The 16,407-nt window shown below is 31.0% G+C and overlaps 4 protein-coding genes across 8 annotated transcripts in view; 3 read left to right on the top strand and 1 right to left on the bottom strand.

The window, feature by feature from the left end:
* The window catches only part of LOC110995369 (ecdysone 20-monooxygenase), a 32,502-nt gene extending 29,416 nt beyond the window's left edge, over positions 1-3,086 (top strand). Inside the window, exon 9 of the mRNA XM_022262501.2 lies at positions 95-3,086. Within this exon, the coding sequence (XP_022118193.2) occupies positions 95-199 (105 nt within the window). The 3' untranslated portion in view covers positions 200-3,086. The remainder of the gene's footprint in view (positions 1-94) is intronic.
* Positions 3,087-4,236: 1,150 nt separating this feature from the next.
* On the top strand, positions 4,237-7,222 carry LOC110995376 (putative hydroxypyruvate isomerase). Its single transcript, XM_022262516.2, has 4 exons — positions 4,237-4,596; positions 4,998-5,282; positions 6,140-6,270; positions 6,376-7,222. Exons 1-4 carry the CDS (start codon positions 4,407-4,409, stop codon positions 6,550-6,552), a joined length of 783 nt encoding a protein of 260 aa, XP_022118208.2. The 5' UTR covers positions 4,237-4,406; the 3' UTR covers positions 6,553-7,222.
* LOC110995375 (aurora kinase B) lies at positions 6,746-9,063 on the bottom strand. Its single transcript, XM_022262515.2, has 6 exons — positions 8,876-9,063; positions 8,581-8,772; positions 8,289-8,445; positions 7,901-8,037; positions 7,355-7,586; positions 6,746-6,907 (listed from the first exon to the last, which is right to left on the bottom strand). The coding sequence occupies exons 1-6, from the start codon at positions 8,944-8,946 to the stop codon at positions 6,815-6,817; spliced, it is 882 nt and encodes a 293-aa protein (XP_022118207.1). The 5' UTR covers positions 8,947-9,063; the 3' UTR covers positions 6,746-6,814.
* A 4,039-nt stretch (positions 9,064-13,102) lies between these two features.
* The window catches only part of LOC110995367, a 49,532-nt gene continuing 46,227 nt past the window's right edge, over positions 13,103-16,407 (top strand). For 2 of the 5 annotated variants that reach the window (XR_006750610.1, XM_045630987.1), the window contains exon 1: positions 13,123-13,243. The gene's annotated coding sequence lies outside the window, so the exon portion shown is untranslated. Of the gene's footprint in view, positions 13,244-16,407 lie in introns of all 5 variants that reach the window. The other 3 variants (XM_045630986.1, XM_045630989.1, XM_045630988.1) reach the window with 3 other exon arrangements.

A 16,407-nucleotide genomic window follows, 5' to 3' on the forward strand; every position in this document is an offset into this window, starting at 1 on the left:
AATAAAGTAGGTAATGTTGAAAGTGAAAGTTTGAAAGTTTTCGTAATATTGGAGACGCGTTTTATTTTTAATTATCTATATTTCTATTTCACAGATAATACAGCAATGGCGCGTGGAATTCGACGGCGAACTTGATGTCCAATTCGATTTTCTTTTATCACCAAAGTCCCCCGTATCATTACGATTAGTCGAATGGTAGAACATTCCACCTAACATAACCTAACTTTATGCTTGAACTGATAGTTTTAAGGATTCCGAATACTAAAATGCTAATTGAGGAGTTCCTTTGTTATTTGTGTGTTGTTGAAAGGGACAGATTTTTTTTCATATTTGAATAACGTTTCAGTAAGGCTGATAGATTTATAAGTATTTTTAATAGCTCATTATCACCAAACTTAGGTAATTTGGACCAAACGCCATATAATCGAATAAGTTTTGATGGATTGATGTTTGATACTGTTCTTTTACAAACTTAAGAGGCTGAAACAGAAACTAAATAATTAAGAAAAACTGCTAAAAACTAATAAAGAAATGTTCGCGAAAGCTGTTTATACAGTATTGGTGGAGATTCAGCTAAGCCATACTGCAAATATACACGCAAAGTTTGAAAGCACGTTTGCGTTAGAACCCACTATTAAAATAAAACTTTATGACACTTAATTATGGTCGTTACTTGGCTTTTTGATTGGCGACAGAGAATCAAGTTCGCAATAAGTTTTTTGTTCCGTTCACTCGGCGTCGCGTAGCCTTTGCTTGCAGTTTTTTTACCGAATTTCATGACATTTTGTCATCCCCTTAATGTTAAGGATGGTCCGGTACATCCCTAATTATTATTTTTTAGACAATATATTTAATATTTTTATGATACAGCTTACAAAAATACATATACCTAACCCAAAATTTTCACCCTTAACGATCAGTCCCTATTTTATATTTGTTAATTAAATTTACAGAAAAACCTAAAAAGATTTCATTTCGGCAATCCGAACAGTCTCTGGTGTAGCATGGCAGTGGTATGCACTATAGATTTAGGTAGGCAAAGTTAAATCACATTAATGGCTGATAGAATAGATCCGGCTCTAGGATTAGTGTGCTCATTGGTTATTAGCTAAAAACCAAATTCTTGTCTATTTATAATTAGGAGAATGTATATCTACCAAGTTGCAAAATAATTAATAGAAAAAAATTATCTTCATTTTGATATTTAATTAATAAATGTACGATATGAACGTATAAATGTATCAAAATCGTGCCTGTTTACACCTGGCTGCGAAGTACAGCTAAGGTGATCAAAGGCACCTTTGATTTTTAAAATCTTTTTGTAAATTACCGTCATGTAGCCGATATTTTATTTAAATAACAAGTGAAATGTTCTCAAATATCAATTAAATGAAAAATAATCTCATTAAAAACAGCAGCGTTTAAATTTTGATAACCAACTTGGTAGATATACATTTTCCTAATTATAAATATAAGTATATAAATATTTGAGTTTTTAACAAATAACCGATGAGCGCACTAATCCTGCAGCCGGAAATAGTACTATAAGGAGATACGATGTTCGCGGGGGCAGCTAGTACCACCATAAAATTGCCTAAGTTTGGTAAAGAGCATTATTTTTGTATTACTATAATGATAGGTTGTGTAACCGTTATGAAATTTATATTTTCTGGTCTGTATATTGAGACATGTTACATAGTTCTAACATTCCCATATTAATACCGAACCTGTTTTTTAAGAATCCTTATAATTGTGAAATCTGCTTTACCCTATTAATAGATTGAATAACAGACAGTATCTTAGCCAAATAGGCCTAGTATGAACTGGCGTGCCATCAAAGGTTGCCATGACTAAACTCGAAATAATAGCTAAGCATTATGATTAAAATAATATTACAGGGTATTGGCACAGTCTGCTCAAATTGTATACTTTTTATAACTATTCATAATTATTAAATAGTTTAAGGACATATATGAGTGCTTATCTACATAGCCACTCTGACTAGGCAACATAGCTCACTAATAAAAGCTTATTCTAAAAAAAATGTCGTAATTCGCAAAAGTTTTTTTAAAATAAGATCATTAGTATCGAGTTAAACGCAAGATTCACATCAAATATTTAAAAATTACCTAATACTTAAATAAAGTGTAATGTCAAGTGTTTCATAGGGTTTAAAAAGGTAAATATGGTTTAAGGTAAATAAATGAACCTCTGATACATTCAGTAATCATAAAAGAGTAACGAGACTAGAAACACCGCATTCATAAACGCATTTCACAGTGGCTATGAAGTATAGCAATACTTGGTTTTGAGACAAGAACTATTTAGCAAATAATTTGTATGGAAACTCGTAATAAGGGTATTTGTACAAATTATTTTGGCGACGTTAATGCAAGCTTTTTGTCTCAATGTTCTCCCCTGCATTTAGTATAAGTTTATAACTACACAACGTAGTAAGATATGGCTGTGTTAATATCAAAAATCATATTTATATAGTTAACCACGAATACCTCTGTAGTGAAAACTATATCAACTGCAAAGTTAATGCATTTATTTTAGGATTTCTTATGATTTTAGAACAAACTTAAAATCGAGGGTAGTTATAATATAATAGTACTCTTGCGGTCTCAAACCCTATTAATATTTTGGCTTTACCTTCTCACATTACATTTATGCTGTTTTTGTTTCCAATATAATGTACCTATATTAAATGATGTTGTTGATTTGTAATAGAGTTACTTTCAATTTCATTCAGACCATGTTTACATTGATAAATTTGCCATTTGTCTCTTTAGATATGTTGTAAAATACGGCCATAAATATACGACATATTCTGGGCCAAGTCCTATCTAACAAATGAATTTCAAATTGCCCTCCACCAAAGTGAAAGAAACTGTTACATCTACCCAGTTACAATTAAATATGTTTTGTGTATATTTTTGATATTTTTCATAAAAACCCGCCGCACCGAACAGTATATCATTGTTTAATTATTCTTGTATTCTGCAGTTATAGGTATAAGTAATGTTTAAGTTTTATGCAGCTTTTATGTTAACCATACATTAAAGTGGCTATTTCAATTATTATGTTAATTTTTTTATTGATTTTACCCCGTGAAAGCTAAGCCTGTTTTATAAACCTATAAGTCTCAATTTGACTATTTTGATGTATGCTTCTTCAGCTTCTTATAGTTTATAAATGGGGTTTAGTTTTTTGTGATTTTGGTTATTTGCATTTTTATATTGTATTGTATGGATTATGAAATAAAAATGTAAGCTTTGTATCGTGTTTCATTCCGCTCCTAATTATGTATGTGTACGAAAGAGAAAAAAATAATACCAAAAATGTAAGCAATAGATTTTACATAATCAAAATCAAATGATATTCAAAAGTATAATAGAATAGGAAATGAAATACATGGCTAGTATGGTGGGTTGGGAACAATTAAATAATGAAACAAATAAAGAAATGGTTAATAAGCTAAATTAGTAAAATATATTGGTTATATGTAACAATAATAGGCTTTTTGGGTATCTCGCCCGCTGCGGGAAATGCAGCCCTTTAGCGTACCAAAGAGTACAGGCATTATATTATACGTTGCTTGCGTTACAGTGGCTGTAGGCTGCTCTTCCTCCAGGGGCAGAAGAGACTACTAACACATCAGTTAAGGTTGACTGAATCGATGTTGTCATAAATGCGGACGTAACATAACCAAGGTCTAGTTTACATGTAGATAAAATAATGAATAGTACTATTAAACAATTACTTCGATTATGTTTTCGATTCCCATAGTTTGATTTAACAATTTGGACTATTTCCCTGCAATAATTATACCAATCATTTATGGTGGCTCTTAGTACAAAATGTACGTATCATTTAACGAATTCAATACAATACACAAAATTATATTTTTTTATAACACGCAACTCCGGTCATAATCACTTGAAGAGGTTCCAATCAAGGTCCCCAAGACTCCTAGATAATCAGTTTCATCAGTCAGGCGACTTATTCCTAAATCTAACCCCTATTCAGACTTTTACATTTGTTTCATTACATTATTTACATTATTACGTTACCTAACCGACACCGGGAATCAAACAAACATTACTTTCATCCTTATTAAGAATGGCTTGGTAGTCAGAAGGCATGACTAAAACTATAGTATAGTTTCGTCTTATTTTTATTTAGTAAAAATTTAGATATTTTCCACTCTATAGAAATGTCATTTTCGAACTGTGACAGTTCGCTATCAGCTGCGGAGTGCGGTTTGTACACAATCATAACCTTATGTTTGTTTAGTAAATCACAGTAGCTGTTATGGTTAGATAACAACTGATAACATTATCAATCGCATATATATAAATGGACGGTAATAAAATTAAGCTTTTAATTACCAAATTATTAAAATGAAGTTCTGTGCCAATCTATCTTTTATGTTTACGGAGGGTGCTACTATAATAGAAAGATATGGTCTTGCAAAGGAAGCTGGTTTTAGGGCTGTTGAAACTGGTTTTCCATGGGGATTTACAATAGAAGAGGTAAAAAGAGCTCAAGAAAATGCAAACATCGAACAAGTTCTCATCAACATTAAGACAGGTTTGTTTATACATGTTTAGTACATTTATAAAAATATGAAGAGTTTTATAACTTAGTAGTTTTATATAGAAACAATATTTAATTACAAAACTAATTGATGATTTATTTATCTTACATCCTTGACTATTAGTCTCTTTGATGTGGTTATTTCACTGATAATTTCTTGAAAGAAATGTAACCAGGGAAGCTTATGTTGTTTTATCCAATCCAAGCAAAAAATGAACTAGTAACGAAAATGATTTGTCGCATTTTAGCTAAGACAGTAGCTAGATTTCAATCATCTTTCTTTTTATAATATAATTTCAAAAATAAAAATTCCAAAGCTCAAATTAACCATGTAAGCAGCCTAAATTATTTTTCAATTGTAATATAAGTGCATACAGTTACTAACATTGTTACAGGAGATGTAAGCAAAGGTGAATTGGGTGTAACAGCTATTCCAGGAAAAGAAAAGCAATTTAAAGAAAACCTAAAAGAGACAATTAACTATGCTACTGCACTTGGTGCTTCAAAAATACACATAATGGCTGGAAAGTTAAATACTGTAACTGAGGCTAATTGGGTAGTATATGAGAACAATTTAAGGTATGCTGCAGAAGAACTGAGGGAATGCAATAAGTTAGGGGTGATTGAGCCAATCAATCAGCACTCTGTACCAAATTATTTCCTTAGTGACTTTAAACGAGGTATTTATAACATAAACATATATCAAATAAGTATTGTTGTGTACTATGCTTTATGCCAAAAAGTACTTCAGAACTTTAATATACCTATTAAACTATTTTCCATTTTTTATTTCTTTAGGTAACCTTGTGTCTGAAGTCAAAACTTTTCTATGTGAATCTCAGACTGATTATAAATAAAAATATAATATATAAATAAAAATATAATATATAAATAAAAATATAATATATAAATAAAAAAATATATCTAGTCTAATTTAAGCCTAAGAAACATACAAGACACAAGTTTGCGCTTATTTCATTTAAAAATCTCACTTTGTCACTACTCCTCTCTCTGAAGGCACTCTCCTTAAAGCCTCAGCTAGCATCAGAGTACTGGGTGTTGACATATTAAATGATGTTCAGTTTCGAGGTCATTCGGTCTTCCGACTATGACTAAATTAGCCTCCAAAAAGCTTGGTGTGCTCAGCAAGGCGAGATGGTACTTAACTCCAGCCTACTGCTAGCAACTATATAAAAACGCAAATTTCGCCCCACATGGAGTATTGTTTTCAACCTTTGGAGGGAGCTCCCAGTACCAGCTGTTTCCGATTTATCATATTGAGTGCATATCAAATTGTCAACGACTAGTCACTTCACCTGTGGCATGATCCCTTGGCGTTATGTAGAGATGTGGGGTCCCTTTGCTTCTTCTACCATGGAGTGTTCAGAGGAGTTGTTTAATCTAATTCAAAATACCAACCATATCACCTCGTGGTTCTACAACTGAGCTACATAGAACCAGCTGATCACTGAAGTATTTCCAAACCAATTCAACTTAGGGCTTGTTGTTTTTGTTTATTTGTTAAATTTTTTTACAGCTGTTGATATCATAAAAAGGATTGGAAGTGAGCATTTGAAATTGCAGTTAGATATATTCCATTTGCAACACATTTGTGGTGATTTGTCATATAATATAAAGAATCTCATGCCATATGTTGGACATGTGCAGGTAAAAATGATCAGTAATGGAGCAGACTCCATTATACTAAAAAGTTGAGATTATAAACTGGATACATACTATATTTAAGTAACATACTTGAAAATATTTTTATAGATAGCACAAGTGCCAAGTCGCAATGAACCAGATACACCAGGAGAGATCAATTATGAGTACATTTTAAAGACTTTGGAGAGTAATGGCTACACTGATTGGATTGGTTTAGAATACAAGCCAGCTGGTAACACAAATGAGGGTTTAAAATGGATAAATAAATATGGTTATAGCCTATAGTGTTAATATATTTTTGTTGTTATTATATTTTTGTATATTGTTGAATAAAGATAATTGTTATTATTGGAAAACAAAAATAAACTAAGTTTTTCATATTTATAATTGTTGGATATTTCTTCCTTTTTTAATCATTATGATGTTAACCTAGTTAGGTTATGTATGGGATTGTTATGTATGCCATAAAATTCAGGAAAATTGTAACATAAGGTCAATTTATTTAATACATACAATAATAATAAATACAATAACTCAATAAAACTTATCAATTATTTTTAACCTTTACAAATTGTTTTACCCAATAATGGCTCTTCACTCCCTCTAGTGATAGCCGCTCATTACCTGACTGTCGTAAAAGCTGAAATAATGTTATGGTCATATTAGGATTGGCTCATTGTGCTAGTTTTATAAATATAAAAAAAGGCATTTATATTCTTGTTACATATATGAAAGCCTTCATGTTTTAATTATTGTTTTTTGAATAAGGTTTGAAAAGTGATGGTTGCAGAATGTATTTCTAATCTAGATATGGATAAACTAGCTAAAATTTAGTAATTTTATGTAAATGGATTAAGAGATGTATTCTGCCTCAATCTTAAGTTGTTAACTACACACTACTTGCCATGTTATGTTAAAAAACAATGAACACAAATACTACTAATTCACCATGATACATTTGTTAAATAAGTTTATTTTTGACTAGAAGGTCTTTAACTTAACAGGATTTTTTAAGTGAAATGTAATTAAAATAGATTTATGAAAGTGACAATGCTTGATTTTTTTAAAACTTCATAAATATAATTACCTTACAGATAAGATCCCTTGCACCATCAGGTACATGAGCTGGGAATTTCATATCTACAGCCAAAATCTTGGCATATGTCTGATCCTGTCCATCACTCTCAAATGGTGGTTTCCCAACAAGGAATTCATACAACAGCACTCCAATACACCAATGGTCAACAGAAACATTATACACTTGCCGTTTAATCATTTCAGGAGGTAAATAATCAAGAGTTCCACACATTGTTTTTCTCCTGTAATATATTATATAGTATAGTAAGTATATGTGCTTAAAAGAACTCAATGTTATAATAACATTTTTTACAGTACATGATTAAACAAAACAATATTTTATTCTGAATAAAATTGAATAGACATTTTCAAATTGATTGAGGTCTGATTTCTTGGGTGTTAAGTTGGTTCTTAAAAATTTTGTGCATGAGCTGTACCAATAATCAGGTCAGACATGACAGTCTCTTCAATGTTCTAATCAAGTTATCAGCACCTAAAGTAAAACTAAAACTTCTATATACACACATTTCATAAAAAAAATAAACAAAAAAATTACTTCTCAGATGGAGCATGGACAGACCAACCGAAGTCTGCTAATTTAAGGTCTCCTCTGTAAGACACTAAAATGTTTTCTGGTTTAATATCCCTGTGAATGACATGGTGTCTGTGACAATAATCCACTGCATCAGCAACCTAAAATAAGTTTTTAGGATCCATTTATAAAAATTCAAATTATATATATAAAGTTTAAAGAAGTAGTCCATTTTTTAATAATTTCAGACTAGAATTGGAATAGAATGGCTATTAAAGTGGTCGTTAGAATGTTCAGTTTCTTTATACACAATGAAACTATTTAGGCTTTCATGGTTAAATTTAGAAATAATCTTTAAATCATACTGAATTTTATAATAAAATACTGATACGTTTTTGATTGAACTGTATACCTGATATATATATCGAGCTGCTTTATGCTGTGGGAAACGGCCATTTGGAGCGTTTGTAAGGTGTCTGTATAGTTCTCCTCCAGAAGCATATTCAACCACTAGATAAATCCTCCTTTCGTCATGAAACCAAGTCAATAATCGCAGAATATTTGGGTGTCTGAAAATTTAAAATGCCGCATGAACTGTATGAGATACTAAATTTAATTTCACACAGAATTTATTCTACATTTGATTGTCTTAACAATTCTTAACTTGAGGCTGTAAAAATCTTAAAAATATGAAACAAACTTACTTTAAATGGGATTGAATCTCAATTTCTCTTAAAACTTGTTGTTCACATCTTGAGTGGATAATCTGAGATTTGAATAATGTTTTTATTGCAACAATTAAGCCAGTTTTTTTTTCTCGTGCTGCATGTACATGGCCAAATTTACCTTGACCGAGTGCTGACCCTAGTTCAAAATCTCTCGGAGACCATTTGTAGCTAAAAGAATAATTAAACGTTAAATTAAAACTTAACGTCTTCGTTCTGGATTGTTATGGATAATGGACATTATAAGTTTAATGAATGATTATGAATTTCTTACGGTTTTCCATAGGCTTTGTGGTTTGAAATTCTTGTTTCAAGCTCCTCAAGTTCTTTAGTAACGTCTATCATCCTTAATAGTAGTATATAACAAAGGCTCTAAACAAGACTAACAGAAACTTAAATACTGTAAACTTTTTCTACTAAAGTCAAAAAATATCAACATGAAAACCGTTGCGTTTAAACTTTAAACGTTCAATATTGTCAAATTTACAAAGACAAAACATCCAGTGTTAACATCATTAAAAATAAAATGATGTCAAATACAACTTGCGTTCAAACTGTGGCAAACGTAGACGGATCACGGACTATGGTACTATACTCTATCTACGGTGGCAAACTATATTATACTTTAGTAGGTATTAAAGTTGCCACTTTAAAAAAATAATACTTAATTTCGATAGCATTCAGCATTGTACAGTTCATAATTTTTTGTTTCAACTGACATAAGTTCATATTCATATAATTCGTTGCGGAAAGTAATTTATAGAATAGCCCATCTAACACACAATATTTGTTAGACATAGGCACGTATATTTATGGCATCTTAGCGTCAAATATATATATTAATATCTGCATTTTTACAGTAAATGAAATGCAATATGCATTTGACGAAAGAGACAAACATTTTTAATTAAATCTACCTAATTTAACTAACTTCTCTGAAGTTTAGTATGGATCGTATTCGCGAATTTATACGAGATTATAACAAGTTTTATCATTATGTCTTAATACGACACCTCCCTTCTTAAGCCAGGATTTAAGCAAGTAAAAAAATATTTAAAATGTATCTTAATTATAGAAATGGATTTTGGGCCAAAATAGGCTATCGGAGAAAAAAATGCTAAAACAAAGACTAACATTTATTAAATACTCTACTATGCTAATATCTATAATGTATGTCGAGGTATGTACTTAAATTTGCCTTCAAAGCCATATTGCATCGCTATAAATCCTTGATCTTACCTACTTGATAGACTAGTGGCAAAGGTATGATGCAGAAGGAGCAGAAAATTAATATTGTACGTGGTTGTAAACCTATTTAGAAATCTTAAAAGAAGTGTATCAAACCCACACCATGTAAAAAATCCATATAGCCTCATATTTTGTAATTAATTTGATCTACAATTATATTATTAATACTATGTATCTGTTTTCTCGTGGGGCCCAAATCGTGTAGTTACACTCCAAACAGGTTTTTACAATGTCATTAATGCTTTTATATTTAAGAATCCATTGGCCATACGCAAAATATCCCTAAATTCCTATAAGCTTATTTACAAATTCTTTTTATGTTAAAAAAATAATTCTACATTTAAACGAACCTAGATCATCTCGTTCGCTTTTTATCGGCAGTGACAATTTAAGATCGTCCGCGCATACAAAAAACATTTGTGCAATTCACACATGGTAGAAGTGAAACCTTCAAAAACAAATATAAATTAATCATTTTCCACTAGCTAAATGTGTGTGTTCTTTAAAAACAGTATATTTTAATTATACATTTTAATTTATAAGTTTAATATAAATCTTTAATTTGACAAAAACTAAAACAACGAAAGTTTGAAATTCGATCAAAAAAAAAGCGGCAGTAAATAGAGGCTGTATAATGCCTCCTATCTCATTTTCTCCCACGTTAAATCATATGATGAATTGATGTTTCTGTCTCTCTTTACCGCTGCATCCGGTTTGAAATCACGACGATTCGAAAGAAGTTTATCTATCTCATTTTCTCCCACGTTAAATCATATGAATTAATGTTTCTGTCTCTTTTTACTGTCGCTTTTCCGTTGCATCCGGTTTGAAATCACAACGATTCTAAAGAAGTTTCACTTCAAAAATATTTTTACCGTCAGGCGTCATGTGACTTGCCATAAACCGATGTTCGGGGTCAGAAAGTTGATGCAAAGCGCTGACTCCATAACCTTAGCTTATGTTAACCACATTGCCATCGGCCTATAATGATCCACTCTGTCACTTCGTCTATGTTTATGCAATGGAAAAACTTTCCTGTTTTTTCAGAATTTGAATGTATGGAAAAGGGGTTCGGCAAATTCAATCATAGATGAGGTTAACTTTATATATTTTCTTAACATGTTACTAGATGGCGTTTTTATAGATAAATGTTATATATTCATAATTATGTTTTATTTAAAGCTTAGGTTAGGTTAGTGGAAGTGGAGTGAGAAGAGAAGTGAGTGGAGTTTTACTTAAAGCCCTGGCTAATTTAGCCAGCCTAGCTGCTTCCAGAAGCACAGAAGTCTCCTGGGTACTTCACAGGCTTTATTTAAAGCTTAATAAGAGCTAGATTATTACGTTATTAGACTTTATAGCGCCCTCAATCTGATTTCAAATAAATATATTTGCTATTGAATAATTTGATATCTAAATAGTTACAATAATCATAAATGGAGTTATGAATCAATTAGTTCAAAAGTACAGTACTTGTCTACATATGAACGTGTTTAATAAACAAATTCATAATCTTTCGTCACAACCTTGAAACAGTCGAGTAGTAAAGTCTAGTAACACGCAACTCACACCCTTACTTGTTGAGGTGGGTTATGGCATGCCGTAAAGCTTTAACTTCGATTTTAGCGAGTACATAAACATAAATTACTTTATTAACTTTAATGTTCATTAACACGTTCAGCAGCACATAACAGCAATTTAGTTCAAAAAAACGTTAAATTGCTAACGAACGTACTTAGAATCGTTCTTGACAATTTAACGTTTACTTAAAGATCAGTACATACAGTACAGTACATCTTATCAGTTCAACAAGGACTCAATCTAAAAATCTGACTTAAATATCAGTGACGCTTTCTATATGTCTTTAACTAATAGGACCTGGATGACCGAGATTAGCTCGGTATTTTTTTTATAAATCGTGTTTTTTGGAAATTTTATTTAAGTACGAATTACATACTAATAAAATTATGAAATATGAATATAATTATCGAATAAAGATAATTATATTCATATTTAAGTTTTTATTTGACTGACATCTTTAAACGAGCAATTCTATGTTTAAGTTGATAAAACACATATAAAATGACATTTTCTAGAAATGATTCCTAGCTAAATCGATTTATCGCCCCCGAAACCCTCTGTATACTAAATTTCATGAAACTCGTTGGAGCCGATTCCGAGATTCCAATTATATATATATATATATACAAGAATTGCTCGTTTAAAGATATAAGATATTATCAGATAATTTTTGGGTAGGAATAATGTTAACGTCAAAATCTAAAGTAATATACATTATATATTTTTAATGACAGCGGATGCCTGTTTTGTTTTTTTTAATTACAGCCGGCAAAACCTTAATGAGGAAAAACAAAATGTAACACTAGTCCGTATTCACCCTTTCCTCGGTCGAGTGTTGACGAAAGACAACCCTAGACCGCGGTGAGGGCCCTTTTAATTTACACAAAGTACCTTAAAGTACTTGCGTTCTTTTAAGGGGTAGGTGTTAATGCCTACGAGATCTAAAGCAGACGTTTGTAAAGGTAATTAAGGGGAAAATATATGAGATACTTAAATGAAGTGATAGGGGCGTGAGATAGATTTTTTATCTCCGTACATGGTAAATTGTTTTAATTATAGCGTTTTCCTCTCATTTATGTATGTATATTAAGCATGTACTTAGATTATTTTTTTTAGTTATTCAAGACATTATGTCAGGGAGTCGTTTTAACTTTTAGCCTTAATATGATTTTTTCATACCTTTTTAGAAGTACATACCAACAATATGCTATGCTAGCCCATAGAGACAGTTCGCTTTTCCGGAATGAAACATATGTACTACATAAATGTTTTTTTTTTCATATAAAAACTCCATAAAAACCTTTACGGAATAAATAAAAAATAATCTGCTTGGCCCAGCCGTCCGAGATTTTTTTAGAAATATAAATTTTTATGTATACATATGGTTGATGATGGTTTACAATTTAATATTCTAAAACACAAGGTACGTATCGCGATTGCCTTTTTAAATTTAGTAGACATTTCTGAATAAAACGAACGACAGAAAATGCTACGATTTTAAGAAAAACAAAAAGTCTGTAAACTAGCGCCACTCCCAGCGTATATCTTTGATGTAACAGGCGCTACGTGTTCAGCGCAACATATTTCCAACCCCCGAAGGCGGGAAATGATGGAAAACGCGCGCACCCGGCTTTCATTCCGTCATAGACCGCGCGGCCGCGCGCCGCTTAATCGATACCACGCTTATTCCATTTTCAAATAATCACATTCTTTCATTATCTATTATTTAAGCGGTTTAAGTGTTGTGTATAGACTATAGACTGAATGTAATATAATCTATATGCATATTTGTGACGTAAAATCGCTAAGGCATTAGGTAAGTTATTAAAACTATGTATAGGTAATTATCGGCACGTTATGACCCAGTTATTGTTGCTATTCCTTGGATATGACTGTTTTGTAGTTTAGTTAACTTTATTACAATAATAGTAAAAGTAAATTAAGAAAGAACCGTGCTTACGATCATTATATATTTTTATTTTATAACTTAATGGAGACGTTTTAGCAATTATCAATTTTGTACATAAATATATATTAGGAGTTTTCTACAAATTTTAGGACTGCTACAGTAAGATACGGCACCCTAGAGACACCCCTCAGGTTACCAAATTCACCCCAATGTTATTTTGTGCGCGTAATATAATTCCGGGTCCACGGGAAGATGCTGAGACGTTCATCGATTGCATTTTGAAACCTAATAATGCTGCGTAGTATGTTTAAAATACGACTAATGCATATAGACATATAAGTAAAGTAGTGCATATCTACGCATGTAAGAAAAACATAGAAACTCCTAAATAAATAGATAGTAAATCACTATTAGTTCGTCAGAATATTTTTTGTTTGTATATTTTCTGTTTGATAGAAAACTTGAACGTATGTGGAAAATTGTTGCATTAATTTGATATAATTCTCTAGATGGTCACATTATGGATTTGATAATGAGATATATGGAGGAATTAGGGGAACTGTTTCAAATAGTAAAACAACGGAATTTCGCTTTTGGAAAGCACAATTTGGGGGGAGATATGATGATTGACGTAACGTAGCAATACTATACACAAGATAAAGTTTACAGCGTACAAAGAAATTCTGTAATAAATATTTTCATTTGAACAGTCATAACAGACTAGTTTTTATTATTTATATTGGAATTGCGGTATAAAATATAACGACCTTTCATTTTTGATTCTTATAATATAGTGTGAGTGTTACAGATAATTGTCTATTTTGTCTACGTAATAACGTATCACACAAGATTCTAAATTTATATTAAGGCAAAAATCCTTCGGTTCTATCCATTATGAAACGTGTGATTAAAATTTTTAGTTTATGGACATTTTGTTGCTTGAAAGTAAGAGCTTAAAGAAAGTGTCTTTGACATAGAAATCTTACTTGTTACAATTATCTTAATAATTATTGGACTTTCCTAACGATTATTTCTATACTGGAAAGTGAGTAGCCTAAGTAGGTACAGACTCTTATACTTTCTTTATTCTTACTTCTAACGGATGCAGTGTTAAGTGCGCCGGTTATTTGTTGGGAACTTCAGATGTAATAAGATTATTAAGGCTTTAAAATATAACTTATGCAAGTATCTACTATAACTAATAGACTGTCTATAAAATTTTCAAATTCATAAAACGAACAAATTCTTACGAAGTATTGCTGATATTTATGAAAGTTAAAATCTATAAAAGCATTATTGTATTTTACTTAATTACATTGAGTATATAATGAACGCGTCTGATTGACTGAGCCATAGTAACACTATGTAATTACTTAGAAATACAATCGGCTTTTTTGTTTTATTCAATAAAAAACAGGCAAAATTCAAGCATTACCTGTATGTATGAAATAGTTGAATATTAAGCTCTATTTTCGCTTACGCTATACTTTCATGATTTCGTCATCACATGTTCGTAAATGTAATGCATAACTGCTGCGGGAAAAGTGGATATGAAAACTTGTGTGAGTTAATTTGTGAGATGAAAGCTGTTTACCAACATTACTCATAGTGAAGTCATATGTTGGCCGTCGGTTTCGTTTTCATATTCATTTCAGCAAACACAAATAACAAATGTAAATTGTGTTTTTTTATTGTTCTTTAAAAGTATATTATGTCGCGTGGAGCATATGCTCCATTGTACAAATAGAGTGATACAGATTCTTGTGAGTTCTTCTCGTGCGATCTATACTCTGTAGCCTTGAAATTAAAACGGCTGTTAGTAAAATAGGAATTATTCGTTATTTTATTGAAATTTATTCTCTAGATTATTAATATTTGTATTGTATTTTAATTTTTATTCATAAAAGCTCCTACTTAACTAAAAATTCCAAGTAAGGATGTTTAACACGTGCAACATTTAATTTGTTGCAGATTGCCTATAAAAACTTAAGAGTATGTTTAGGCATCAAAGATATTTGTAATATTCGTGTAATAACACAATATACAATAGTATTTATTAAAATAGTCTTAAAGGATGATTGTAAAAAGCTTGTATTTTTTAAAACGTTATAACTATGTAACTTAAAGAGAAAGTCAAGGTTTAAAAGCTTCTATCGCTATGAAAAAAGAATCATTAAACATAACAACGGATTTGTTTACGATAAGTATACTTAAAAATCTCCAAAAAGCATGAATCATAGCCACCATGAAGGCATAAATACAGTTATGGTAGGGACACTTTCTCCGGAGGCTCCATAGATCACGCCTCGCGATCATCTGATACCTCTCACAATGAGTACCAATAATAATTGGTAGTAATTGCCGCAAGCGTTTCTTTAAAATTCTGAAGCAGGATCGTTGATTTTTTTCGATATGGCAACTAAGACCTCAACCTTTTCGTAATTATGAAATATAAATTTAATTGTAAGAAGAATTATTGAATGATTTCACACAGAAAATATAACTTTTATATGAGTTTGAATGGACAAGCTACAGCACGCTCAAACACTACTATGAGAATTGAAAGGAAATTATATTATTTAAAAAGTGTTATAAAACAATTAAATTTAATTAGCAGAAAAAAAGCTCTTAATAGAAATAAAAGTATTAAGTACAACGTTTTTTCCCACCAGCTATGTGTGTTCTTTAATTTGGCATAGATAAAATATAAGTCATAGATATCATAAAGACAAAAGGCCTCAGAAGGCATTTATTTATCAGCTGAGACGTTTAGATAACTAGGTCGAAGGGATGAAGGCCAGACAAGCCGCCTCTGAAGGTCTTAAAAATCGATAAAACTTCTATAGTATTATTGTGTTCTATTCAGAACTGTTTCAATTTCATTTATGTTAGAAATACGAAATTATGGATCAGTCTAGTGTAATAAGTTTAATGTTAGTCTTTGAAAGTAACGATATGCGTATGTCAAAATGTCGCTTTCTCACTTCGCATATTCCGATAATAAAATTAACCAGCTGAGTTATTTGTTAAGATCTAACCTCTACGTTAAGAAGAACCATTTTAAAAATTTA

This window comes from Pieris rapae, chromosome 14 (genome assembly GCF_905147795.1).
Source record: "Pieris rapae chromosome 14, ilPieRapa1.1, whole genome shotgun sequence".
Taxonomy (NCBI): domain Eukaryota; kingdom Metazoa; phylum Arthropoda; class Insecta; order Lepidoptera; family Pieridae; genus Pieris; species Pieris rapae.

Excerpts from the sequence above, each read along its gene's own strand:
- LOC110995375 (XM_022262515.2), bottom strand. The coding sequence starts at position 8,946 with ATGATAGACGTTACTAAAGAACTTGAGGAGCTTGAAACAAGAATTTCA. Across the intron at positions 8,446-8,580 it reads GAGATTCAATCCCATTTAAA|ACACCCAAATATTCTGCGAT; the intron begins GTAAGTTTGTTT and ends TTAAATTTTCAG. Across the intron at positions 7,587-7,900 it reads GTCCATGCTCCATCTGAGAA|GAGAAAAACAATGTGTGGAA; the intron begins GTAATTTTTTTG and ends AATATATTACAG.
- LOC110995376 (XM_022262516.2), top strand. The coding sequence starts at position 4,407 with ATGAAGTTCTGTGCCAATCTATCTTTTATGTTTACGGAGGGTGCTACT. Across the intron at positions 4,597-4,997 it reads TCTCATCAACATTAAGACAG|GAGATGTAAGCAAAGGTGAA; the intron begins GTTTGTTTATAC and ends ACATTGTTACAG. Across the intron at positions 5,283-6,139 it reads CCTTAGTGACTTTAAACGAG|CTGTTGATATCATAAAAAGG; the intron begins GTATTTATAACA and ends ATTTTTTTACAG.